At 37.8% G+C, this 27,016-nt stretch overlaps 1 protein-coding gene across 1 annotated transcript; it reads right to left on the bottom strand.

Moving 5' to 3' along the window:
- Positions 1–847: 847 nt before the first annotated feature.
- tnfrsf21 (tumor necrosis factor receptor superfamily, member 21) lies at positions 848–27,016 on the bottom strand. Its single transcript, XM_066705367.1, has 6 exons — positions 26,679–27,016; positions 21,435–22,077; positions 19,253–19,771; positions 13,436–13,701; positions 5,823–6,036; positions 848–3,528 (listed from the first exon to the last, which is right to left on the bottom strand). The coding sequence occupies exons 1-6, from the start codon at positions 26,715–26,717 to the stop codon at positions 3,299–3,301; spliced, it is 1,911 nt and encodes a 636-aa protein (XP_066561464.1). The 5' UTR covers positions 26,718–27,016; the 3' UTR covers positions 848–3,298.

Below are 27,016 nucleotides of genomic sequence, written 5' to 3'. Positions count from 1 at the left end.
CATGATTTACCTATACTTAGTTTAGGTATTGTTTTTATTTCTGTAAGCCTTCCACTTCCCTAACACTTTTGCTACAATTGAAGCAGTTGTGTCTGGGACATTTATAGCTCATATAGATGCATCGCAGGAGGGTGCTGTCGTACAACTTTCCCAGATCATTTCTGTCTGTGAAGCCAAAGTTATCGCTTCCTCCAGGTTCTTTGGATTAGCATTGCAAAGTTGTATTCTTAATTCCCCACTGCCTATGTTTGTTATGATAATGTCTTCAGTATCTGGATCAGATGCAGGGTATGCTTTCAATACAAGCTATATTAAAGCACATATACCAACCTCTCTAATACTGTCTTTTCTTTTTCAGCTCTGGGGCTCAATACCATATCTTTCATCGCTAGTCTGTGGGGTTGGGTTTTTCAGCATAGCAGTTTTTCTATTTTCATAATTTTCCTGAGCTTTCTTGGGTAATCCAAAATAAATTTCCCTTGCCAACCATTAACTAAGTTTAAACATGATCATAACAATTGATTCTATTCACTACAATTCAAATTGGTCTTTCTGGTCCCATCCCACTAAACATTTGGGGCATAACTATTGGGTGAGGTAACATTTCCCTCCCACTGGGAGATGATATGCTTGGGCTGCCAGGTTTACAAGGGAGGAAAATAATACAGCCACCAATTACAAGCCATCCCACTTCTAAGTCCAATGTTACCATCACAACCCAGATTACAGGAGGGGCTCGTTTGGGTCTGGGTAGCGGCAGCCACTGTCACCACCTCTGTTTTTCCACTGAGGTCTGGACGACATTGAGTGCTACTATCCAACCCAGAATGGGTGTACACAAACACAATAAAAGTCAACCATCTTTATTGGCATAAAAAATAAAACATCAATGACGAAATTAAAATACACCATATGAATAACACAACCACAGTGTGACACATACAACCATTTCTATACACAGGGCAGCGGGGCCAGCACGTGTGACAGAACTGTTTTGCGCAAAAGGGTTTTACAAAAAAAATAATTAAATATCAAAAATCAAAACAGAAACCTTTTCAACCACACAAAACATGCCCCCCCCAATACCTTAGTGATGAATACCATAAATAAAACAACAACACATAATATGTGCTTAGCACATCTCACAATATGCCAGTAACTTGGAAGTTTAATAAATGCACCTCGTTGACTCCTGGACTAGGCTGGGCCAGTGTATCCCCACAGTAGCCCTTCCCCCTCCCCACTGTGTAAAAATGTAATAAAAAATCACGGAGTTGTATTGTGTGGAAGGTTAAAATCAGCTCTCATAAATTAGTTCACACCTTAATTAATGAAACAAGCAATATTATTGGCGAGGGAGATCAAACACAGCTCTGCAAGGAGGCAAAGCAAAGTCCCTTATGTTGAGTTTCTTGTGTGCACTGTTACCAAAGTCACCCGCACAGGACACACCGCCAATCAGTGGCAGATATTTGTATACTCTTATCTCTACCCAAAGTATATCAAACACTCTTACACTATTTCACATTAGCAAAGCAGTTTAGCAACAAAAGACAAGAACCCTCAGGTCCCCTCTAGTGTTCACAAACAGCACTGTTGGACTCTGTGCTCCATCGATATCTCACTTAATTTTAAAACAGACAGGTGCAAGACATGACAGGTCTAAACACGGCCACATTATGTCCCTTACACTGTCCTCAAACAATTTTGGGGGGCAAATACACTAGTATATTAAACACATTATCATCATGTTAAATACATTATACATCTGGGGTAAAAGCAAATCCCAGAGTACTACATCACAATAGAACTCTGCTAAGATAATTGTGACTAATGAGGAAAACCATGAGGGGGACACCATGGTAACACATAACTGTGTGGCATGTGCATGGGAAAACCATAGGAAAAGATGCCAAAAATATTGTGCAAATGTACCTTTTTGAGCTTATAATTAAGTATGATGTCAGAGTTATCATTAAGGCTATGATTAAGACTCAAGTTAAAGTTACAATGATAAGGATATGTTTAGGGCTATTTGTAGTATTAGACTGAAATTACATTATTTATTTGTTAATCTACCAAGTTGTTTATAATGTCAAAAAGTTAAAATGGAACAAAATCATTTGACATTAAGTCCCACTGAGTCATTTATGTCTGTAAATAACCAGTATGATACAAGTATGACCAACTCCTATGAGTAAATCAGCAAGACATCTAGACAGATCTATGACAAGTGAACACAGTTATGACAAAAGTTGGAACTTTAATTGGTTGATGTACATGTTACAATAATTGTACAATTATCATATACAGGTGTTAAGTATTAAAACAGCCACCAGAATATATGGTGCAAACATCAGCAATTCTTGGTAAGAAACACTTCAATAGATTAGTAACAGGCTAGAAGGCAGATCTCCATCATTCTTCTGTGAATTCCATAGAAATCCAGTTTCAGAAGCAATTCGTTCGGGCCGTTGAGGCTGGCTTAATAACACCATGAATAACTTTCTCAGACTGTTACATTAAACCAGCACCACCAGGGTATTTCAAGTCTAGCACCAGGGTAGCTTGATATATTACTGGCCTTACAGATTAAACAGACACGGTGAATCCTCAGTCACTGTCCGGCAAAATCTTCTTTGTGTTTTGAATATGAAGTATGTTTTGGTGCCTAAGGTAGGGTCTATCAGGTGAGCACTATTTTAAAAATAAAGTAACTAAAAACACAAGTGTGCCATCTAATTCAAGTAGTATATGTTGAATGCAAACCCTCTGCAATGTTACATTAGATTACTAACCCAAGCAGTGATCATCTCAAATGCCCATTACATGATCATACACATTGCTGATGTAAAACATAAAAACTGCAGTAATAAAAAAATGCATTACAAAAAGAACAGACATGACATTAGCAAACAGCACTTCAAAAAACGTAGGCCATTGAAGCAGGTTTGGCTGACTGCCATTTTTATAAAATTAGTGCATAAATTATATTACATATCATTAGTGTTTAACGGTAACATACATCATTTGTAAATTCTGACGTTTCCCTATGAACAGTAATACTAACAAGAAGCTCCAAAACATAAGAGAACACCTTTTCAAAGCTACATTTACGCAAGTGCAAGATGTATTTTAATGTGCACGGTGGGAAGCAACTGTTACAGACAAAACTGTCTGGCCTCAGCGCATGTCACATGTTCCAGGCTTTACTGTACATGCAGCATTATTCTCTCTGCTTCTCACGGCCCTTGCCAGCTTGTGATACATGAAGTAAATGCAATCCCTGGCCATGTGACTACAGGAGGTCAGGCAGGTGGCTGTAAACGGAGTCCAGCAGCTTCTGGCTGGCCTCCTGGCTTTTGACACCAGCAATCTCAAAGAGTTTATCCAGCTTGTCCTCAGCTGAGGGAGTCTCCTCGATTACGTGCAGCTCCTCAGGGTTTAAAATGTGCAACATGTCGTCGAAGATGGGCTGTAGGTCACATGGGTCCAGGCGGACTTGGCGCAGTACAGTGTCCTTTTTTTCTAGAGACAAGGAAGAAAGTGTGTGAGGTTAGGATGAGAAAGAACAAAGACACACAGGACCTAAAAGAGGCAGACATCTTGATTTCTACATCAAGGAGGCAATCTCATTAACTGCACATTCCTACTCATACCATTACTGTGGAAAGCAGGAAATCATTGAGGGAACTACTTCGTTTACTATTTCTATGTCTATGTCTTACTGGGAAACAACTTTCTGTCAAAGTAGTCAACAAGACAGGGTCCCCAGCTAATGAGGGGGTATGTTTGGATGAGTAACCTTATGTTGATGTTGACACATATATCAATAGTATATGTGGAATGTTCCTTTCTTAGCTGTATTTCAATAAGATTGTGCATTGTGCCCAATGTGTTTCACTGCCAGTGTGTGTTTATATGTGGATGTAAAATAACACATCTACAAGTGCTTTGAGAAAGAAAAAAAAAAAAATATATATATATATATATATATATATATATATATATATAATTGAAGTATACATCTAAATAAATAAATTACTGGTTCGCTCAATCTATCTACTGCACTTTTATAATGGTTTAAATTGTATTTTGCATTGATTGTATTACTGCACTTTTGAAATGCATTAACATGCTTCTTGTGCAAACTGTAAGTTGACCTGGATAAGAGTGAAATAAGTAATAATAAAAGTTTAACATAAAACCTCCCTGAGTTTACATGCAGATTCTCAATATGTCCACTAGACAGCAGTATATCCTAAAGAATTAATTAATCAGCCTAACCTCAACAGTGCCAAAAAATACTCAAGGTTCTGTAAGAATTCCTACTGTTGGTATCTCCAAATGAATGGAAATGAAGTTCCAGCAGAGGAAGTAGCGTGGAATACTAAAACCAATTTTTCAAACCTGTTACAAAAATGTTAAGTTATATTTAATTTGTTTAATCTCTAATGGTTGTAAACCTTTCAAAATCGGCATATTGGTTGATATGACGTTTATGTTAAATGTATGAATCAATATATTTTTTATATGATTCACTATTGCTTTTTTGGCCCCCTGTCTTCTTTATACAGAAGTAGATGTTCCAATTCCATTCATTAGAGACCATTTTATGGATACTTTCAGAGAGGAGTATTAGAACTAATCTTTGGCTTTAAAGAGCTACATTAGATAACATGGCATAAGATTAGTGCTAATCAGTCTGTCTGTAAGACCTGCCATTGTCAATTAAAACAATGAAAACATCAATGGTCAAAGGTTTTCTGTACAATTAAATTATATAATCTTTTTTTTTTTATCAAAGTGAACATTTCTTTCTTTAAAAGGATTACATATTTGTCACACTCTTTATTTCTCGTTGCCATGCACAGTCCTGTACATTAGTAAGTCCAACGTAATATATAAGAAAAATCTTTTGAACTTGTGTATCCCATTAGAGTGCTAAATACACAGGAGATGTCATCAAAGTAGATATTTTCTTCTGTAACTCAAGGACTATTATTATTATTTAGAGGATGTCTTTATCGAAAAAATGTATGCCACTAAACTACAATGTCCTACATATAAACACTTTACAATTAACAATGTGACCTCCAGATTAGTGAATAACTTTAAGGCAGAAGAGAAGATCCAAATGGCATACAGGTATAACAATAAGCTTCACTGAATGAGAGAAGTATAAGTGAAAAACTGGTGCAAACTGGAAAAACATGATAAGCATATTTAATACAGGCAGCTCAGTTAGCTGTGACAAAGTCCATAGTAAACCCAAAACAGCGTGGTTGTTTTGAAGAGTCGGATTTAAATCGTTGAAACACCTGTAGCTTGCATCAATGAATACGGTGATTCCTGCAGTTCAGTCTGATGGAAGCCACAGGTAAAACCGAGGCTAATTGATAGCTAATGAAGCAATAATTACCAGGATTAAATGAGAAAAGCCTTGGCATGCGTATGATATTAAAACTTTCTCTGCCTACTACATCCTGGACATGGTTCAGGTGTGCCGTACCAGAGCCGTGGCACTGGGAACAGGATATGTGGCCCTGTGTCGCAGAGAGGAGGACTGATGTTTACCGCACACATTCCTCATGTATAACTCAGTGCCCTGGTGCAAAGTCACAAAAGGAAATGATCTGTGATTCACCGTTTATATCCTGCAGTATCAGACCTTAAGTCAGAGCCATGGGAGCCGTGTCAGACACCACAGCTTTGGGAAAATGTGAAGCACAGTGGATGGCCTTGGTGAGTATTTGTTGTTCTATCTGCGGACATCAACGGGTGTTCTGTAAATAATAGCATGGCTGAGAGTGTGCAGGTACCTTTGGTAATAAAAGAGCCTGTTCTGCTGAGGGCTGAGTTGTTGCTGGAGGTGGAATCACAGCGCAGAAGTGGTTCTGACTCGTCTGGGAAGAATCCCTTGGTCCTATCCACTGGGGAGTGCTCCACGATGACTCCTGGGGACTCTAAAGGCTTGTGGGTAGGGCTGAGGCATTGAGTTACATTCACAGAGGTCATCAGCTGGTTCAGATCAAACTGGAAAACAAACAAACAAAACAAAGAACAGAGGGGAAAACAAGTGAATACAATAGCTAAGAATGTACCATCTGAAATACCCCGGCCATAAACCACAGGGGTCTTTTATTTACCGGGAACCATGTTTAGGACTCAAGCTGACCTCCAAGCCTTGAGCCACCCACAGCTCTGCCCTCACATTTCTCCGTTCAGCATCGACATGTTATATAAGTGCAAGGCATGAAAGAGCTCTGCAGATTCATACAGGAAGAGAATTTGCCACCCACATACCACATGGCTGGTACCCTGCTCCCACACTTCTAATACTATGCATAGTTACGAAAATGAGAATCTAAATCAAGTTAATTGTGACATAATTGGGTAATGTATTTGCCAAAGGTATAATGCAAAAGAAAAGTGTTTTTTTTCTTTTTATGTCTGCTGAGGTGTGTATTCATTTTTCTATTTAAAAACAAGTGCACTTGGGGATACTATCATTATGCTACAAATACATAATTTAATTTCCATTTTACTTAAAGGGCATAGTAATCCTGAAAAAGATAGTTGTGTACTGTATCACCTATTTCACTATTAAAGAGGTGCTAAAAAACAGCTGAAGAACTGCTGGATTCACAAGTCCTTGTAGATAGATTCAATCAATCAAACGTTTTAACAAGCACAGAGAAGTCTCAGGGTGAAACAACAATACAATTGAGATGCTGGTAGTAACCACTGTGTAATGGTGTAGACTACAAAAAACTGAATTAAAAATAGAACATATGCATCTAAATTCAGTTCTTCACTTAAAACACAAAATGAGCTGTAACAAATCAAATGTCTACTCCTCAGCTAGTTACCACAGATCAAGAAGAAAATATTTCAGGGAAGCAGAGATGCATCATTTCTGGTGAAACAATTGGCACCCAAAGTAGCAGTGTCTTTGTGGATTAACAAAGGCATGTGTTGTACATTACACTAGTTGCTAAGAATGCAAAAAAGTTCTAACTAAAGGTCAGGATCACTGAGTTATAGGGGAACTCCTGCATAATTAACTAAGAACAATTTAAGGGATGTCATGAATACTGAAAGCTCTCCAAACAACTGCTGACTCAGAGACCGTACAATACTGCCAATAGCAACAGCTCATTCAGTTGCGGAGTACAAGCCAGGCTGAAACAGACCAATCAAGACAAAAATTAAATAAAGCCTTGAGTCAAGTCATTGAAAACAAAACCATTAAGGGTCATTTCAACAAGAAGACACTGAAAAATAGGAAAAGAAAATCACCAACACTCTCAGACATCCAAAATGTGCCTACTTAAAAATGAATACATAAAAAAAGTGAAAACCACTGCTGCAGCAAAGGTGGTCTAATTCTTCCTGTGTCTTCCTTAGCAGTGCTGTAATACTCCTCAGTGTGATATAGTGTGATCAGTCAGAGGCATCCTTCCCTGGTGCAGCCAGAAGCTGTTAGATAATCTCATAAATCTTAACAAAATCCTAAAACTGTTCAAAAGAGGCCATTTGAAGACTGATCCACCCTGGCTATTCCTGGGAAGTTTTCAAACAGCACTTCTCAGCTCTGATGAGTGTAATTGTCTATTAAACATACAGGTGGATATCTGTCTCCCCTGCAGTTTTGAGCGAATTGCTCCTCTTCTGTCGGAGAAAGTGCTCTGTATACGTGCAACTGCTGAAAAAAAAAGAAAATCTCTGGATGAAGAGCTCAGGATATTTCATAAAAATACTCAGAAGAAAACATGTTCAATATAACCACAGATTTGTATGGTGGCTCGTTGAGGAAAAAGCCCCTCTGGTTATCTCGTGATCACGACATAAAGTTATCTCTCGCTATCAGATAAAGCGGAAGTGATGTCATTTTCATGAGACAATGCTGAGACTGGGGCAGTACTGTCAACACATTCGGGTTTATTGAAGGACTACACATCAAAGGAGTGGCCACCCCTTAACTGGAGACACAGGGGCTTTAAATGCTCTATTCAATTATTCAATTAAACATCGAACTGCACGGGGACTGGAGGGGGAGAACACAAAACATGCAAATGTGATATAGGTGTATTTAATCAAAGTAAGCAAAGTGAAAAACATACAGTGGACTGAGACCGCTACATATGTAACAGTTAAAACTGTATAAAACCATACACAAACAATTTCATGCTTATCAAAAGGGACCACCGTGCGGTGATTCAGACCACTCGGTCCATGTGGTCCGGACCTCAGCAAGTGTACATGGATGAAGGCTTAAAATATATAATTTCAAGCAGGCATAACTATACTCAATGGTTAACAGACTTAACCCCACTATTGTAAGAAATAATAATAACAGGAAAAACACTAGTATTATACTAATAACAATAAATATGTATACAACCATCATATTTGAAACACCCCAGTTCAATCCACATTCATTGGGCATCTCCACCTCCATGGGGCTATGGTCAGCCCACTACACCATGACACATAACCTTTCTGTAGAGTAGGTTTAAAGCTGTTCTGAGGGGTTACGTCATTTGTAATATGTTCATTATGCAGAATGAGTGTATTTACGAATAGGCACATGTAAAATATGCTAATATGAACATGTGTATGATTATTATGATTGTAGTTTGGATAGTTTTTACTAGTTGTGTCAAGAAAACTAAAACAAATGCCAGCGCATTCAGTTTTCTCTAACTAGACCAGTACGCGGGTCCAGACCACTCAGTGAAACCCCTACTGGCACCACGGACACACACTCGGACAACGGGTACTTTTGAGTGACCAATTAACCTGAACCGCATGTCTTTGGACTGGGTGGAATTGGGAGGAAACCACAATACACTTAGAAAAGAAGCGAGATACGCAGAGAATAAGCAAACTTCACAGAAGTTTAAATGTATTACGCAAATTTCAGTCCAGTGGGTAGCCTATACATTAACCAAGAAGTTGTGTTGTAATGAAGCTCGCTACAGTTTCAGGATCACTTAAATTATTGAAAGGCATAAAACAATTTGTCTGCATTAGCCTTGTTGAACATAAACCCAAATGTGTTGACAGCACTGCCCCAGTCTCAGCATTGTCTCATGAAAATGACATCACTTCTGCTTTCTCTGATAGCGAGAGATAACGTTATGTCGTGATCACGAGTTAACGGGAGGTAATTTATGTCGTGATCACGAGATAACCAGAGGGGCTTTTTTTTTTTTCATGTCCTCAACGAGCCACCGCAGATTTGAAAGTAACGGCACTATGAGAAAAATAAAAAAATATTTTAAAAAATACATACATAATATACATGTATCTATATATAAAATATGATGTGTCTTTGTATAAATTAAGTTTTGAAGGTTCAAAGTCATTACAGGGACTGAAAGTCATGTAGTATGCTTGCTGTTCCCTGGCAGCCCTTCTCTGGAACTTTCCTTGCATGTCAGCAGTCCGCAGACTTTGTTTACTTCACGTTTAATTCTGTTACAGAAGGGGGTCTTATGCTGACTCATTGAAAGAGCAGATTTTTAAAAAGAGCAGCTAGACAATTAGGAACATGCTAAGCCAATAAATACACGTTAACAAAGCAAATTTCTCTCTGACATGAATGGTGCTTGAGTGGCAAGGGAATTGGGCGGCAACAATTACCAATGATTGGTTTTAATTTACAGATTCAATCTGCAGCTCCATTGTGAGTGATGGAGAATCCAGGGCATCTCAGCAGACTGTTTTTTTTTATTTTCTCTGAAGGCCATAAGCCCTGACCTAAGCAGTGGTCATGGTTTATCTAGTGTGAGGAAAGACATATCACGTCACAAAAGAAAATCTATAAGTCTGTTGCACATGTCTGGGAGCATGATTTGTTAATCATTTTCTCACAGCTGTATGTCTCTGGAGTTGCAGGTCCAACTATTCAAAGAGATTTTAAAGTTTGATGCCAAGATGTAACATTTAGATCAAAAGTAAAGTAAAAAAACATTTAAATAAAAGTTTATTTTTTAAATTAGGATAATGTTTGCATTTATTTGAGGCAACATTAGTGTAACTTGGATCCTTGGATCATTTATTTATAAATGGACACCAAACAAGCATGATGGGTCAAATGGCCTCATCTCGTTTGTAAACTTTCTTATGTTCTTATGTAACGGATATATTTGCAAATTGCTATATATATATATATATATATATATATATATACACACCGATCAGACATAACATTATGACCACCTGCCTAATATTGTGTAGGTCACCCTCTTGCCACCAAAACAGCCCTGACCTGTCGAGGCGTGGACTCCACTATACCTCCGAAGGTATGCTGTGGTATCTGGCACCAAGACGTTAGCAGCAGAAGCTTTAAGTCCTGTAAGTTGCGAGGTGGGGCCTCTACTGATCGGCCAGCACATCCCACAGATGCTTGATTGGATTGAGATCTGGGCAATATGGAGGCGAAGTCAACACCTTGAACTTGTGATTCATCAGACCAGGCCACCTTCTTTCATTGCTCCGTGGTCCAGTTCTGATGCTCACGTGCCCATTGTAGGCGCTTTCGGCAGTGGACAGGGGTCAGTATGGGCACCCTGACTGGTCTGCGGCTACGCAGCCCCATATGCAACAAACTGCGATGCACTGTGTGTTCTGACACCTTTCTATCAGAATCAGCATTCACTTTTTCAGCAATATGAGCTACAGTAGCTCGTCTGTTGGATCGGACAACACGGGCCAGCCTTCACTCCCCACGTGCATCAATGAACCTTGGCCGCCCATGACCCTGTTGCCGGTTCACCGCTTTTCCTTCCTTGGACCACTTTTGATAGGTACTGACCACTGCAGACCGGGAACACCCCACAAGAGCTGCAGTTTTGGAGATGCTCTGACCCAGTCGTCTAGCCATCACAATTTGGCCCTTGTCAAAGTCGCTCAGATCCTTACGCTTGCCCATTTTTCCTGCTTCTAACACATCAACTTTGAGGACAAAATGTTCACTTGCAGCCTAATATATCCCACCCACTGACAGGTGCCATGATAATGAGATTATCAGTGTTATTCACTTCACCTGTCTGTGGTCATGTTATGGCTGATTAGTGTATATATAGTTTCTATTTGGCAAAGCAGAGGATTAGATCAGGGGTCTCAAATGCCATTTGTGCCGGGCCACTGTGTGCTCTGGATTTTGTTCCAGCTCCCAGTTACTGAATCAGGCCAATTAGCTGATTATCTGGACACATTTCATAATTCTCCCAAGGCCGCAAATGATGTGTCAGGCCCTGAATCTTGATTTCAAAGAAAATTTGAAGTCATCAACTGTAAAAGACCTTGAAACAATATGATATATGTCGAATTGACTAGGTTCGCCGAGCCATTGAGAGGGACATCTAGAATAGAAGCCAGACAACAGGGTGGCTCTGCACAATCTGAGTTCGAGAGCCTAGGATAAAATGATGAAGAGTGGAGTTCGAAACATAACTATCCCTTTCTCTGAGGTACAAGATAACACAGTACATCCTCTCAAAATTAAAATGTGCTTCCTTATATGTGAAAAGCACAGAACATTATATCAAGTTCTCAGAGAACATTATGGCATGTTATTTTCCCATGTCAATGGGAGCTAGGTTAACCTTGACCAAGCTGAAACTTAAAGTGTAAGCAGACACACATACTAGACTCAATCTGTAGGCCCTTTCACATAGTCCTTGAAGTATACACACGTATAAATAAAAATAAAATAAAATAACAGAAGTTTCCCAACCCTTTATCACCACTGTAATAAAAAAAATGCTGTTTACTCAAAACATATCAGCTGGGAATCCCTGGAGATTAGCACAGTTTACAATGAACCACCTGCAGTTTGACAGAAACAAGGCAGACCCTGCCACAGCTGCCTGTTAATCAAAGGCTGTAAACAAGTCAGGGCCCTTATACACTGTACTATCCCCATCATTAGCCATGCTCCAGATTTACAATGGTATTTTTTGTTTCATACTATTGCTTTGTGTAAAATGCTTTCTGTTAATCAATGGAGCAGTACAATATTTGTAAGATAACATTTTATATTACTGGGGAAAATACTAAATTACTTCTCTGCAGGAGAATTGCCTTCATTTAGAATTCATGAAGACATAGGATATGAAACAGAACTAGGCCTATAATATGTCTTAAATATTTATGTGCAGGGTTAGTGTTCCTTTATATTAAACATACCCTACATATAAATACTCAGGACTTCTATATGTTTTAACTTGCACTTTAATTGAATATAACAAATGTGTCTTGGTACATGGAAAATAATGTGGAGATATAAAATATATGTGAATGTTTCTCATAACAACTGTACAATCAAAATTACAGTCAAAGACGTGCACCTCCATTCGTGTGTGTTTTGTACTGTATGTCAATAGAATATGATTAATTATTCTGTTTTTGCCCTTTTCCTGGAGGTAATTCCAAAGGTTTTGCAACAGGAATGTGTTATAAATACTATGAAGCACAGTTCTCTACTTCAGCAAATGTAAGGGTGTCAAACTATACATGCTATTCAACAACATTTTGTTGTTGCACAAACGATTACATTGGGACAACGACAACAACAACATACTCATAAATTAGTGGACACATGCGTTCTAAGACTTCAGCACACAACGAACCATGTGAAAAGCGCCATCCGTGTGATGCAGTCCGTGTACTTAGCAGCCATATTTATTTACACTGATCAGTGATTTCTTACAGATAAAGCCATTATTAAGTCTTGCTGACAGGGAATGTAATTGCCTTACTTGGAGACCTATCTGCACATCAATGCAGTATTATTAATCAATGCAAATTCCTGAAGAAAACAATGAAGCATTAATGTTTAACCTTGTAGAAAAAAGGACATTCTGAAATATAATCTGATCTACATGGAGAGAAAACAAAATAATCATGTACTGTATTATGAGAATTCTTGGACGATAATGAAACTAATTTCCATGGCAAGAGACTATATTATAGCGAGGCTGGATTCTACAGGAAGTTAGTTTAAACAGACTTGTGTTTAGTGAGATACATATTTTAGATGTGCCACCATACAGCAACTCCCACTGATTGCACAGTATTTCTGATCCAAAAGCACAAAGGTAGAAGTACATCCATACAAAGTCCCAACTGATGGAGGAATATCATCATATTCTATTTATCTGTTAAGATTTACAAGCTAGTGTTGCTAGCAAGGTCTGAGATATTCCTTTCAAAATCATCCCATCACTTCAAACAAAGCTACAATACAGTTGCTTACTGGTCCATGGGCCTGCTTAGCCATGGAATGTCTTTATGAAACAAACAGAGCACTAGAGGGAGACTGAGAGACGAGAAAGTAACCAGCATCATCATAAACAATTTTTGGGAACATATGAATCCACAGTTAATCAGACTATTGAGTCAGCCCCAGATAAAATCTTACCTGAGGATTATCTTCCATTACGACCCGGATCTTTTCCACCACATCATTGCGCCTGTGTCTTCGGAGAGCGTTGATGAGCTTGGCGAGGTTGGCATCGGCATCTCGGATGGTCCAGTGCTGCAGAGCAGCATAGGCCCGCTCGTGGTCTGCCGTGTACCCGTTGGCGAAAGCTGCCACCTCACGCTCAGTTGCATTGGCAAGGTACTGGTACATCTCTATCCACTGGCTTCCGATTTGTGCCGACACCAGCTTAAGGATATCCACGCCTGGAAAGAGGAAAGTGGCATTACAAGGCATATGATTAAAACAATCTGACAATCATAAAGTATATCATCTACTGCGTATACTGTATCATGACCAACAGCCAAACATGTTTCCTGAAATGAGACACTGTAACATATCCGCTGGTTTCCCCGTTCTGTCACTGTCACTGCTTTGTTGTACATTTGAGATTGTTTTCTTCATTAAAATGTGGTCATTCTTTACTGAAGGCTTTCTCTACTCCAGATATTAATACCTAATTGATTGGTTCAACAATTCTTGCTTGTTTGTACTTTGGCACTAACACTAACACTAACACTAACACTGATACAGTCCTGTGAAGTAGATTTTAATAACTGCTGTTTTGAAGCCAGTAAATGTCATGGTTGATGTGATATTTTCATATCCATGATAAAAAATATCACAGGGAAAATCAAACTTGTAGCCTAGCCATCCACACCATAACTGTAGTCATCTCCAGACTCCAAGAGCTGGACCACATGCCCTCGTCTTCCACACACCTTCCTTACTATATATTGGACAGAGGACGTTAAAGCACTGCCCTGAAATCTGTTACAACCACAATACCTGACACCTTAACTACACACATAGAGAAGATTGAAGATACTACAATCACGTAAGATCACGTAATCAAACTGCATATCTTTTTAGAATGTATTGCATATTTTCTATGATATTGTTCTTACACCCAATTTATGATACAATATTTATAATAATCTAGGCTATACCCCGCTGTTTAAAATATGGCCAATCTGTGGCTTTACCTTGGAGAACCTGAATTGCAATTTAAAGCAATATATACATAAAATACTTTGCTCATTGTTGAGCACCGTAGCCTTTCATGGTAAGCTTTATTTTCAATATGAGATCTTGTACTTTTGAGTTTGTTTTCTCATTTTCAATTTTTTCAGTCAGATAACATTTAGCTTTTTTGTTTGTCAGACTTTGTCAGCTAAAATTGTTTACTGTAAACTGGCATACAGAGGGGGCATTATGTCACCAAATACTGGATACACATTATTACTTTCTCTGAAGTAAATAACATTATTATTAAAGGTTCTAACCAGGATTAAAACTTTGAAAATAGTTAACTTAATCAGGAAATTAAAGCTACAACAGTACACATTACTAGAATTATTTAAGAATAAAATGTAACATAAAAGAGTACTGTCTCCTAAGGACCAGGGCATATGACCTTGAAAGTGTTTAGGTTTAGGTTTAGGTCATTAATGAGAATGGTAAAACATTAAAAAAGCTACTGCTATAAGCTCGATACAGTATAGCCCATATTGTCCCTGCAATGTTTATAAACTGCAAGGCTGAGCATCAATAATATTAGAGGAGAAACACATCACGAGACCTATGTAGGACAACAATGCATTTCAAAAAGGGTTTTGCACGCCATTTGCCACATTGCATTATATTTTAGAAAAGGCAGATGAAAATATGCCTAAAGGAACCCTCAACATTTCACACTCGATAATTAGTTTATCTGTAAGAAAAAAAAGAAAAGCTTGAACAAAACAGATAAAGCCTTTTTAAGTAATCTGTAGTTTAAAAATGAACAAAATTAATATGAACAAAATAATAAACAAAATAACGAACACACACCTAGTTCAAATTTGTGTCCAAATTATGTGGTCTGAATGTTGAATCAAGCTTCAGTAATTATGTGACAACTAAACAACACTGGTGTTATTGACATTGTTCGATCCATGCCTCAAATTCAAATCTGTCAGGCACCTACAGCACAAATACACTAAGAGGACTATGATATTACAGAATATGTTTACACTGGAAAAAGGGGCATTATTATTAAACATATTGTATTATACAGTGTTTGCAGCTGTGGGAAACCTTTTCATTGACTAAACAAGTGAGCAGAAAAAGAAAAAGGACAAAAGGTGGGCAACAGCATTCAGTAATATGATATTGAAATCCTGTAATCCATTGTATTAAGTATCTGTTTACTTTTCACAAACGTCTGTGAAAGATTTGAAATATTTAATGGAATATGACTAACCCTTATGCTGTGTTCCCATAGTTAATGATGGTAAAACCCTTTGTTTCGTCATAATCTAATCAAAAGTCTTAGAAGAAAAGGATAACAGAAGACGCATTGTAATTGTTGCAAGGGTGCCATTGTGTGAGATTTTCGGCAATAGACTCTAACAGTGACTAGATTTTCCTAAGGCCCTTGTCCATAGGGTGTGCTTAATTTTCATACAGTAATCCCAGCCAGGCAGCAAAACCAGTTGCAACAGGTCTAGGTTGGTTTTGACAGTAAATCCCTTCAGTGCGAGGTGAAAATTCCCCTTCCTGCACAATTCTGGATTACAGCTGGATAAAATGACAGCGATTCTAATGGATTTAACTGATGGTTCTTGTTCAGAATGGTCCCGTGAGACTATGGAGTACCTTTTAATGTAAGACAATCTGCTTGTAAAGACAACTCATCTAAAGGATGGGAATGATGATGTCACCACATTCTGGCTGTTTAAATATCGTACATGAACAAAGCATTGCAGGGAAGCAACTGAATCAGTAAACGTTTACTGTAAACACTTCTAAACATTGGACATCATGTTTGTTTGTTTTCAAATGCACCTTTTCTGTTATTATTATGGCACACTTTACCCTACCTAGTGCCAGCCAGGGAACAGAATTCAAATTAAATGACAACGTGTACAAAAACATTAAAAATAGTTACTAATGTACACTGTGATATATAAAAAACACTGTGATATATATAAAAATGTAATCAGGTCAAATGCTTTTTCTTCAGAAAACTCACAGCTGTTCAACCTGTTATACAGCACCGTCTTTGCACTTCAGACACTCAAATATAGAAGGAGAATATGGCAATAGCAAAGCATTTTGTCTCTTGTGGCTCAGTTCAACTGTCTCTCCTCATCCACATTTATAAACCCACTACAATAACGGTGAAGAATCAAGGAGGGCCCCACAAAATGAATATGCAAGGAAGAGTTGACACGACTGGGATAGTGCTGGGATGGGGATTACTGGTGTTGACTGTGGGGCCAACTGCCAACTCTGAATGATGCCTCTACTGTCTGTGTTACTCCAGAGTCTCTATGTGCTATATGTATTACAGGAGTTTCCTTGCACTTTTGTGTACCGCCACAAACCTTTTTTTTTTTATAGAAAGATAGTAGGAATTTAATATCAAGGCTACAGCTCTCCATAACCATCTATTTTTTCTATTAAAATTTTGTAAGGGGCAGAGTTTCTTCCCCTGAGGCCCTGGATATGAACATAAACTTCGGTGGTGCTTAAACAATGGGCTAATATGCCATATTATTTGTTAGGGTTATTTCACAAACATCTAGTTTAAACACTTTAGCCATAGATTATATTTAGGCCTTACTCTGAGGCACGTCTTAAAATAAACTGGAAAACGTGAAATAATTGAACTCCCCACAAGCAACTGCTAGTTCAACGAGTATTAGCTTTGATGAAAAAGGGAACAGAGGGTAAATATATTAATTAATAATTAAATAAATATAATACTCACTAATCAATACCAACGGGGTATCTCCTGCAGTTAAAAAACCTGTGGCATATTAAAATGTTTTAAGTAATGATCATATACACCTTAATTACAGAATGAAGGGTATGACTGGAGTTCCATATTCCAGAGCAAAAGAACCCACTCATTTCATGTTTCATGAGACCCACATAATCTCTATCATCTGAGATATAGAAAGTAAACGTAGATTTCTCATTTGTATTGCTCAAAATAGCAACAAAACATTGGCAAACAATCAAATGAACACAGAAAAAGATATGGACAATAAAATATACGTATCCAAATTCCAATCATAAACTGTGCATCCCATACACATGTAAATCTCTAGTGACTTTGCTATCATGAAGCCCTACATTACAGCAACTCTAGCTGTTAAATAGGTATGTTTTCGAAGGATAATACCCTTTTTGGAGCTGAGAGCATTGTAAACAATAGCCCACAGAGTTAGTTCATATTACTTTGATCTCTCTTTATGATAAATTAAAATAAAATGGTTTTATGTACGTTTTGTTTGTCATTCTAGGTGCCTACTGGCCCTGAATGAAAGAAATAATTATATATATATAATGTCTCCTTCTTCAGTGTGTATGTTTCTCATGCCACACATTTATTACCCTTAATCACAATGTCCTGATAGTTTAACAAGTCTAATAAATGAGCGTAATTTCCCCAGGGAGTGCTCACTAAACACCTTGAATTAATTAGGAAAATGTTTTGTTTTGTTTTGTTTTGTGGAAGTCCAAATAGCCGTGTTTATATCTAGACAAACACTGACAACATAAGATAGAATGTCTGTTCTAATCATGATGTTGCTTTTATTGAAAAACAGGCACAGCAGTTCATACTCTGAACACAATTAACCCCACTTTAAAATGGGATAAGGCAACAAGATCATAATAATAAATTGCTGGCTTTGTGTTATGTTGCAGGAAAACCACATAAATGACCTTTTTGAAATGTTACCACTGGACATACTAGCTAAAATAAACACAATAGTGGGAAATCACCTTTGATGTTAAGTATGCAACATGTTTTGTTTACAATTGTTGAAAAAAAGGCTACATTTTAGGATCTTTAGCATTAATATAATTTCTTCATCTCTAATTACAGATCCAACATTTTCTCCTGTAATACAGCCTTCCAACCTGACATCTAAAAATTGGTTAGGATTTAATCTGAACTACTAATATAAGATAGAACTAAACCAAATTAAGACTAGATTTCAATAAATATCTGTCAACACATTTTGTCCATGCACCTGATTAGACACTGCTATAAACAAAACATTTGCACAATGAGAAAAGGTAGGCAGTACATTTATACCTGGGCTCTGAACTTTAATCCATGTTATGTATAAAGTAGACCCTAAAACCACTTTGAATTTTAAATGTATTAATTTCAATTCACCCTTGTTTAAGTCCCCACAATCAACAGACATAAATATTATCATACTAAACCTTGAGAGCTTTTTATAAGGATAGTTGGAACCGCAGAACCGGAATAATCTGGTTCAAACTGCACAAGGTTGGAACTCTCAAAACCGGATATCTAAAGCTGACATCAAGATGCTTAACACTGCAGTACTCGAGTTTCACTACAGTAACCTAGCAGCCAGGCAGCTACATTTCCCATTACAATTAGCTCCCAAATGAGTGAGCTCAGAAAAGTTTCCTTCCTAAAATTCTGTATCAAGGTACCTGTTGAGTGGAAAAGATTTACAGAGGCACAATTTAAGCTGTGCCCTTGCATGATTTACTTTTAATTATTTTGAAATATGTGATCTAAAGCTTCCATACTGTGGTCGTGAGCACTCACTTTAATATGTCAGGGCTATCTGAGACTATTTTCATGCCATCATGCCAACAGTGCATCATAGTCGTCCCATAGAAAACTACTGCTGTACCCCTGCTTGCTTGCTAGGTTAACTTTGTTGGTAAGAGTTGTAAAATACATGAATAACTGTGAGGAGTATTTTGTTTACTCACCTTGTCCATTGGAATAGTATATCCACTTCTCCTTGTTCTGAACTTGTGTAACTGGCTTTTTCTGGATAGCCTTCTCAACAATGCTGTTGGGATCCTGCCTGGGCCCCTTCTTCAGCACCCTGGAGCTCCTCTTCACACTGCAGCTCACAATCACGACCAGCATCAGCAGAAGGAAGAGGACGATCATCCAAGGCAGGTGCTCGTTGATGTCAAAGTTTTTGTGCACACTGGGTCTGGGAGACCCCCTCCTGGTGGGCTTGTACCCAGGGTTGGGTACCTTGCTGTCAGACAAGGTGTCCATCACTGACTGGGTCTTGGTGGCAGAGTGGTGCGTGTGGTGGTCCCAGAGGTGCTTGTGTTGCTTCTGTGGTGGCTGGGTCGCTTTGTGGTGCTCTGTGGCAAGGGACCCCCCATGGTCAGAGGCACTCTCTGTGGTGACCACCAGCGTGTCAGTTGGTTCTGTCACTGTGCTGGCTTCTGACGCACTGGTGTGGGCACCTACTGTTGAGTTAAAGATATCTAACCAAACGCAAACACACACGCACACACACAAACACAAGGCATTAAAGTCAGACAAAAGATTAGATCAACTTAGACAAGAAAACAGAAGGGAGGAACTTTAATCCACTAATTACCACTCACCACTACTGAGCCCTGTAGCAGCTGGGCAGTGATTTTATATGTTTTATAAACTGAAGCAGAATGCTCATATTGTGATTTTTTTTAAATCCAAATTTCTTCACTCCTTTCCCTTGAATATAGTAAAATGGAATGGAAAACTTAAAAAAAAAGTTATAAACTGGAGATAAGATTAAATGTAAAAAGCTAATAAAAAACAAGGTTTCCTTATTGTATGGAGTAAATATGAAAAAGTATGGGGATCCAGGCCAGAATTCACAACAGACAATACATTTTTCAGTAATAATTAGAGATTGCCATCAGTATTGAATTATATTAAAATATTATGTTAATAATTGTGTACTTTCTTTGCAAATTACTTTCGATTTGATCATTCAAACACACAACAAAAACGACTTGTTTATATGAATAGTACTATTGGGTAACTGTATCAATGTTAAAGTACTTTCATGGTAATTTAATGCATGAATGTTGATAAAGCCTTTGCTATTCAGTTAGACAATCACTGCTGAAACAGCCGCACACAGCCCTGGAACCGACTCCATTGAAAAGAGACATTTGTGCAAAGAATGCCAGCCAAGCAAGGAGTCATCAATTGACCGCTAAGAACAACACCAGCGACATTAATGGGCCGTTTAGATTTGTGCTACTTAGATTACAACATAGATCCACTCAGCTACAAAAAGATGATTTGGCTACCAAAATAAAATATATTAATTTTGTGTCTGAAAATTGTGTATGCTCAGCCTAAAAACTTTTTGGGGCAGATCTGTGATGTTTCCAGTCTGTTTCCCATTCCCCTCTCGATCTATTTTTGTATAATGTTTTCATGTAATTTGAGTCTGTGTAGTTCCCACCAAACTCCAGAGCATGTTGTTCCTTTGGGAAAGGGAAATAACCTTTGGTTATATTGGAATGTAAGGTTATGTTAGTGCTTCCTGGGAACTGACAAAGTGCTCAGGCCCCCACCATTCCATAACACACTGATTAGGATATTGTTTATGAGTTGTCTCTTTCACAAATATGTATCTAACCAAGGTCTCCTTATTTATATTATCCAACATAAGCCCCTCAATCACTAAACAGTTCTGTATAAAATTCTATGTAATATAAAGCAATAAAATGTAACACAAATGTCCTTGTCTTCCTACTGTTTATCTGAGCAGGTAATGATGATAATACTTGGTAAGTCACTCATTAATACAAATATTTTTAAATAATTCAGTTACAGATTTTGCTTATCTGTGGTGGATTCAAAAATACCCCTGCATGGGTAAAAGCAGTGCTTATCCAAATAAACAGTTGTTGATGATATACCTGAAACCTATTTGAATGTGTGCCTGCTTATTTAGCTGTTTCTGTGATTTGTGACCATAACTGTTAAATAACTAACAGATCTTGTGAACTTGGGAATTCCAAATTGAAAAGTGAAACAATGGGTGAAGTATAGGGAAGGAGTATTTTATACCAGCCCCACTCATTTGAGAAGGTCTCTCCAGTTCATGGGCAACACCACTAGTTACAAAACCTAATGGGACTTTACCTTTCTGTGCAAAGTAAGCAGAGAAGGCCTCCACAAAAGCAGAGCTCGCTGGAGCTGCAGAGGTGAGGGCGTGTGTATAAGAAGGGCCGCAGCTATTGTCCGACTCCTTGGTCCCGAGGGACACGATTCTCAGACCCTGTGCTGTGCAGTTCGTGTGAGTCCTGCACTTCAACACGCTAGAAGACATGTCGGAGAAGGTGCCCCGGGAGCACTGCCGACACTTCACGTCTTCCACCGCACTGCCTTTCTTCTTCACACCGTAGCCTCTTGGGCACTGCGAGTGGGGCCTACAGGTGTCCTTCTCTCTGAAAAAGTGAGGGGGGCAAGTGCACTCGCGGTTGGACAAGGCAGAGCAGGGCGTCTTCTCCGTGAAGGGCGCTCGGCAGGGCTTCCTGCAGGGGTGGCACCTCTCGATCCCGTTCTCATGTGTGGTGTAGGTTCCATTCCGACAGGGGCTGCAGTCCCTCAGGTTGGCCTCTGTGCAGTGCTTGGAGACATAGGTCCCGGCAGGGCACTTGTCACAGATCAGCGTGGTCCCTGTGCTCTGGTCGGTGTGAAGGTACTTCCCTGCAGGGATAGAGTCTTCAGCCGCACTGGGCGTCTGCTCCACTTGAGCAGAAACATCACTGAAGAACACGAACAGCTGAAACCACAGAAAGCACAAACATGACCAAGAATGAGCTGTGAGGTGGCATTAAAAAAACATGAAGATTTGAAAAGATGGATAAGTAAAATAGATAGCTAGAGTAAACAATCACATGAATGTCAAAAATGTCTTGCCTTAAATTACACATCAAAGGAAATGCATTACATGTTAAATAAAATATTTAAGACAATACCTAAGATTTTCTTCTTAAACAAATAACAATGCAATAATCTATGTACTGTCTTTTTATTATTATTATTATTATTAGTAGTAGTAGTAGTAGTAGTAGTAGGATTACTACTACTACTACTACTAATAATAATAATAATAATAGTACTACTACTACTACCAGGGATGTGATAAAGCATTTGATACAAAAAATATTATTCATATAGAGAACAATGATCAGATACTAAAAACAACTTGTCCCTCTAGCAGTTTTCTGATGAATGTGATAGGCTGAAGTCTTTTCATTTCCACATGTCAAACAGGTTATATGTAGCTGACTTAATGGTATTACAATATTAAATTGCCTTGCAAATGGAATGTCCAGTAGAAATCATCATTGTCAATATAGTCCATTGTTGCTAGTGAATGACCTTCTTCTGACTTTAACTGACAAGCAGTCTTTCAGCACCACAAAAGGACCACTGAGCTGATTTCTGCTTAAAACAGCTTTCTCCCTAAACTGAAATACATATCAAAAGCACATAATATACACAAGTGCACTTACCATTTTAACCCATCTTTATTTACCCTAATGTGTGTGATTTTCTGCTTAGACATTTCTTGTTTGTATCATTTTTTTGGTTCAAATACAGAAGGAAATGATGATGCTAGAAGCATTAGACTGCAGTGTCTGCAGGGAGCACTGAAACCTACAGCATCAGTTTATACACCAAAACCACTTTCAATCTGTTGATGTGGGCTCACTATGACCTAGCAAGGAAGCAGATAAACACGATAAGTAAATATGCTTAATAAAGGAGGCGGAGCAAGACTTACTTAAACTGTATAAAAATAATCAGTGAAAAAGAGTTCAGTTTAAGGTAAATGTATTTGCCCATAAGATCTGAAGTGTTCAGATTCTCAGTACATCACTCTTGAAAAGTCCTTTTGAAATGTCAAGCCTGGTTATCCAGAATCAACCTCACTGGAGCTGCATGTGCTGTTTGAAGCTGTTTCAGTGTTTTAGGAGAGTCAGCTCTATTGCCCATGAATAGTGATTAGACAAAGTTGGGCTTTCACTTGGAGCAGCCATTTCACCAGCAGCTGCAAAGGTACAGAGGCTGGCATACTGAACAAAAGATACAAGTCTCCAAAGTCAGGAACCGATTGGGGCAATACTCTTAATCAACGATACTTCAGTTTTATAACCCCAATTCACTTAACTGTGTTCCTTCACTCTAACAGAGAAATCATATTACTTTCCTAGTTTCAGCTTAAATTGCTCTTTCCTTTTTCCTAAAAGGGCTTAACTGCTTGGCTTAAATCTGACTAAGAGCAAACGATGTGGAAAAGTATGTGTTGCTCTGGCTGTACTGTACAATACTTTATGTATTGGATTCATAGAACATTTTGTCAATAAGTTTTTAGAAGTCTTGTTAGATGTAACTCTACCTAATTTTGAGCTACAGAGATGCCTATGTACCGTGTTAAGCACAAAAAACTTGGACATGTGCTGACCTGATTAACGGTTACCAATTCCCCCTGCCTCCATCCAAAAGTCTATGGAAAAACTAGAAGAGTTCTATGTGCCAAACCAAATTAAAACTTTGCACTGTCCCACACTACCCTATTGCTGTTTAATATGTTGTCAGAAGCCAGTGTCTGCTACTGATAAATAATAGTCTTTCAACAGTTTGATCTGTGACTGTTTGGTCTATGCTTATGCCTAAGGTCTCATTTAGGGCAGAAACTGTATGCAGATAAGAATGCGAGTGGTGTCTTCATCAGGTCAACTCTGCTAAGCAGATCCACTATTGGCATTCTGTCAAGAGACATGCTGTTCTCCAAGAATCCTTTCTGAATGTAATACAGTGATAAAATGTGGAAATCAGTTATGTTGTGCACATTGAAGGATTTCTACTGAAGGCCTACTTTGAAAACTGCCACACTAGAAGTGCAGAAAATTAATCTTAGGGCTAGGTTATTACAAAAAGATGAATGGTGCTTGATTCTAAACTGGTAGACACACTATTTTGTCTTTAATATTTGTTTGTATACTAGATAACAAATATGCATTAATACCAATATAATATAGCTGTCAGATGGGTTGTTCTGAGACCAAGGGCTATATTATAAAGCTATCCTAACTGTAATACTATATAAATATCAAAGAGCACATTGGTCTTACAATAATCAAACTTACTATTTTTTATTCATCTACAATTTTCATTCAGTTTAATTTCTATGCAGTTTTTAAAAGAACCAGAACAACAATGAAAGCTCAACTGTTGCGCATTACCCAGCATTATAGTTTTGTAGTCAAAATGAAACAATGAAACAATACAATTTAAGAAATACATATTGTTAATTGCACTATACTCATTCTATACTATACTATCTCTTTTCAGGGTTTGCAAAACACTGATTCAGTCAGAAATTCCATACAAATCAATGAAGTCAAAATAAAAAAATGTGGACACAAGGAATCTTTAAAGAATTTCTAAAAGATTTTCAGCCTAGCGAAAACTAATCTTTCTGAATAAATCACCCAAATAACATTATTTGAAAATGAATGGTGTGAATATGCTTGATTTAAACCATATATTGTGATTTCATGGTGTTGATAGTATTATAATTTGCATTTATATTTACTGTAATATATTGCAATACTTATCTGGTAGTGTTAAAATATAGTAAATGGATAGATAGATAGATATTGTGAGTCTTTGAATGCTATTTATCATTGCAAAATAATGTATGACTTTATGAGTTAAACTGTGTCAATACAGGACTTGATATGAACAGAGGTTTACTTACCTGACATTACTTTCAATGTTCTAACATTTTCATTTGTAAGTAATAGCTGGTCATTTAGGCTATATCAATGAACTATGACATAATTCTGAATGAATGTTTCAGACCAAAATAGCTTCTGACTGAAATAAAAATTTAATTCAATTCAAAAATGCAAATGCCTTTGAGAAGGGAGGGAATCCTGAATTGATCTGGATTTGCCCTTTTGTTGAGGTACAGTTGCTCAACCTTTAGCCTAATCATATTTAGCATCCCTTGGAGCTAACTTTTTTGGTTCTGTGTAAATTACCACCTGCTGTAACTTGTCTATGCTACAATACGAGACAAACACGGTCTGTGAATGTGGCTTTCTGAAAACGGCACGCCTGATTTATCTTTGACAATGCCAAGAAAATGTGTCTTCTTCATGAATGGATGGAAACTTTGCTCACATTAAATGTCACTGTACAGAATCCAACAGAACATAAGCTTCAAAACTTGAAGGAAAGTTTCCATTTGCAGCTTGCCTGGCATCATACAAGCTGGAGCTTTGGAGAGACCACCAACATCTTTTAACAATTAAACAACGCTTTGAAACGTGTCAGGTGTGAAATACAATTTAAAAAAAAAAAGTTAAATGCTTACTGTAAACACACTCTGAATTGACACACCTCACTAAATTAATCCAGGCTGCAATTTCAATGTCTTCTCTGTTTAAAACATTTCACACATGGCCCCCAAACAATTTTCATAAGCTGTCATTTACATGTTTATTGTCACCATTGGAGTCTCTATATGGATCAAGAATTCTGCATTTTGGAATATTATAAGCCATGTGTTATAGGCCTGATTTTTTCCCTACATGCAGTTTTTTTGGATTGCAACATATTTCTTATTAGTCATTGTGCCAGTGTGGTGTAGGATATTAATTTTTTATCTATTCTTCTTCTTCTTCTTCTTCTTCTTCTTCTTATTATTATTATTATTATTAACATATTTGATTTGTTATTACCGTTGTTCAAATGGTTCATAACTATCTTTCCATTTGCTGCGTGCCACATGAACTTTCTCAGGTAAGAGGAATGAGATGATACGTAAGGTTTTGTTTTTGTTTTTCACCTGGAAACATATGAAGCTGAAACTCTTCAAATCATGTCAAATCTAGTAACAGATGTATCAACCCGTATGTGTTTATCCGGCACTGTCCAAAATATTCAAAGGCGTATGTCATGGTGTTTATAATAGGTAGCCTAGCTGAAACACAGATCAGTTGACACTAGCTACATACAAATAAATACAGAAAAAAAGCCCTTTATCAACCATTCGTTACCAGCAGTGGATTCAGTTTAATCAAAGAAACATATAAAACATGAGACATCATTAATAATAATTTTTAAAATATATACATTCTTATCCGCATTTCTCTCCCTACATGATATACATACACTTAATATGTTTATGTACAAACCATGCTTTCATCAAATAACCCATTTTCATTGTAACGTATAGACAAGCAAACGCAAAAATAGCCTCTGTCACTTTAAGAGCGTTTATAAATCGCCCGAGGACCCTGGGGGGGGGACATCAGGGGACGCAGAGATAAACAAAATGACACAAAAAACAGGTCTAATACTTACCATCAGAGACATGGACAGCCTTGACATTTTCCCAAACATTTTACAGCACAAATACACGAGTGAAAATGAAGCCCATTTCTAGAAAGGTCTTAATGCCTGTCATTTGATTTGATCTCATCAAGAGGGTCCCCACGTTACAATTACTGTTATTATTAATATTCAGATTTAACACTGATCTTTCTTCCAACGGCAGTTTTTTAAAGTCAATGTGGCGAAATGAACTGGCTTGAGATAGTACGGGATCAGAGCTTGGTTTTGGAGGCACGGTATAATTCCCATAGCGATGCTGGGCTGAGGAGTTGGTCCAGGTTGCAATGTTGCGAGCCGTCTCTGCAGCA

The sequence above is a fragment of the Amia ocellicauda genome, chromosome 1 (genome assembly GCF_036373705.1).
Source record: "Amia ocellicauda isolate fAmiCal2 chromosome 1, fAmiCal2.hap1, whole genome shotgun sequence".
Classification (NCBI taxonomy): domain Eukaryota; kingdom Metazoa; phylum Chordata; class Actinopteri; order Amiiformes; family Amiidae; genus Amia; species Amia ocellicauda.
The sequence above is the reverse complement of the archived record's forward strand: the minus strand, read 5'-3'. Positions and strand labels throughout refer to the sequence as shown.

What these genes read in the sequence shown, in the direction of transcription:
- tnfrsf21 (XM_066705367.1), bottom strand. Translation starts at nt 26,717, where the DNA reads ATGTTTGGGAAAATGTCAAGGCTGTCCATGTCTCTGATG. An exon ending in TGCTTACTTTGCACAGAAAG is followed by an intron (nt 19,772 to 21,434) that starts GTAAAGTCCCAT and finishes GCGTTTGGTTAG; the next exon opens with ATATCTTTAACTCAACAGTA. An exon ending in AGGCTCTTTTATTACCAAAG is followed by an intron (nt 3,529 to 5,822) that starts GTACCTGCACAC and finishes CCTTGTCTCTAG; the next exon opens with AAAAAAAGGACACTGTACTG.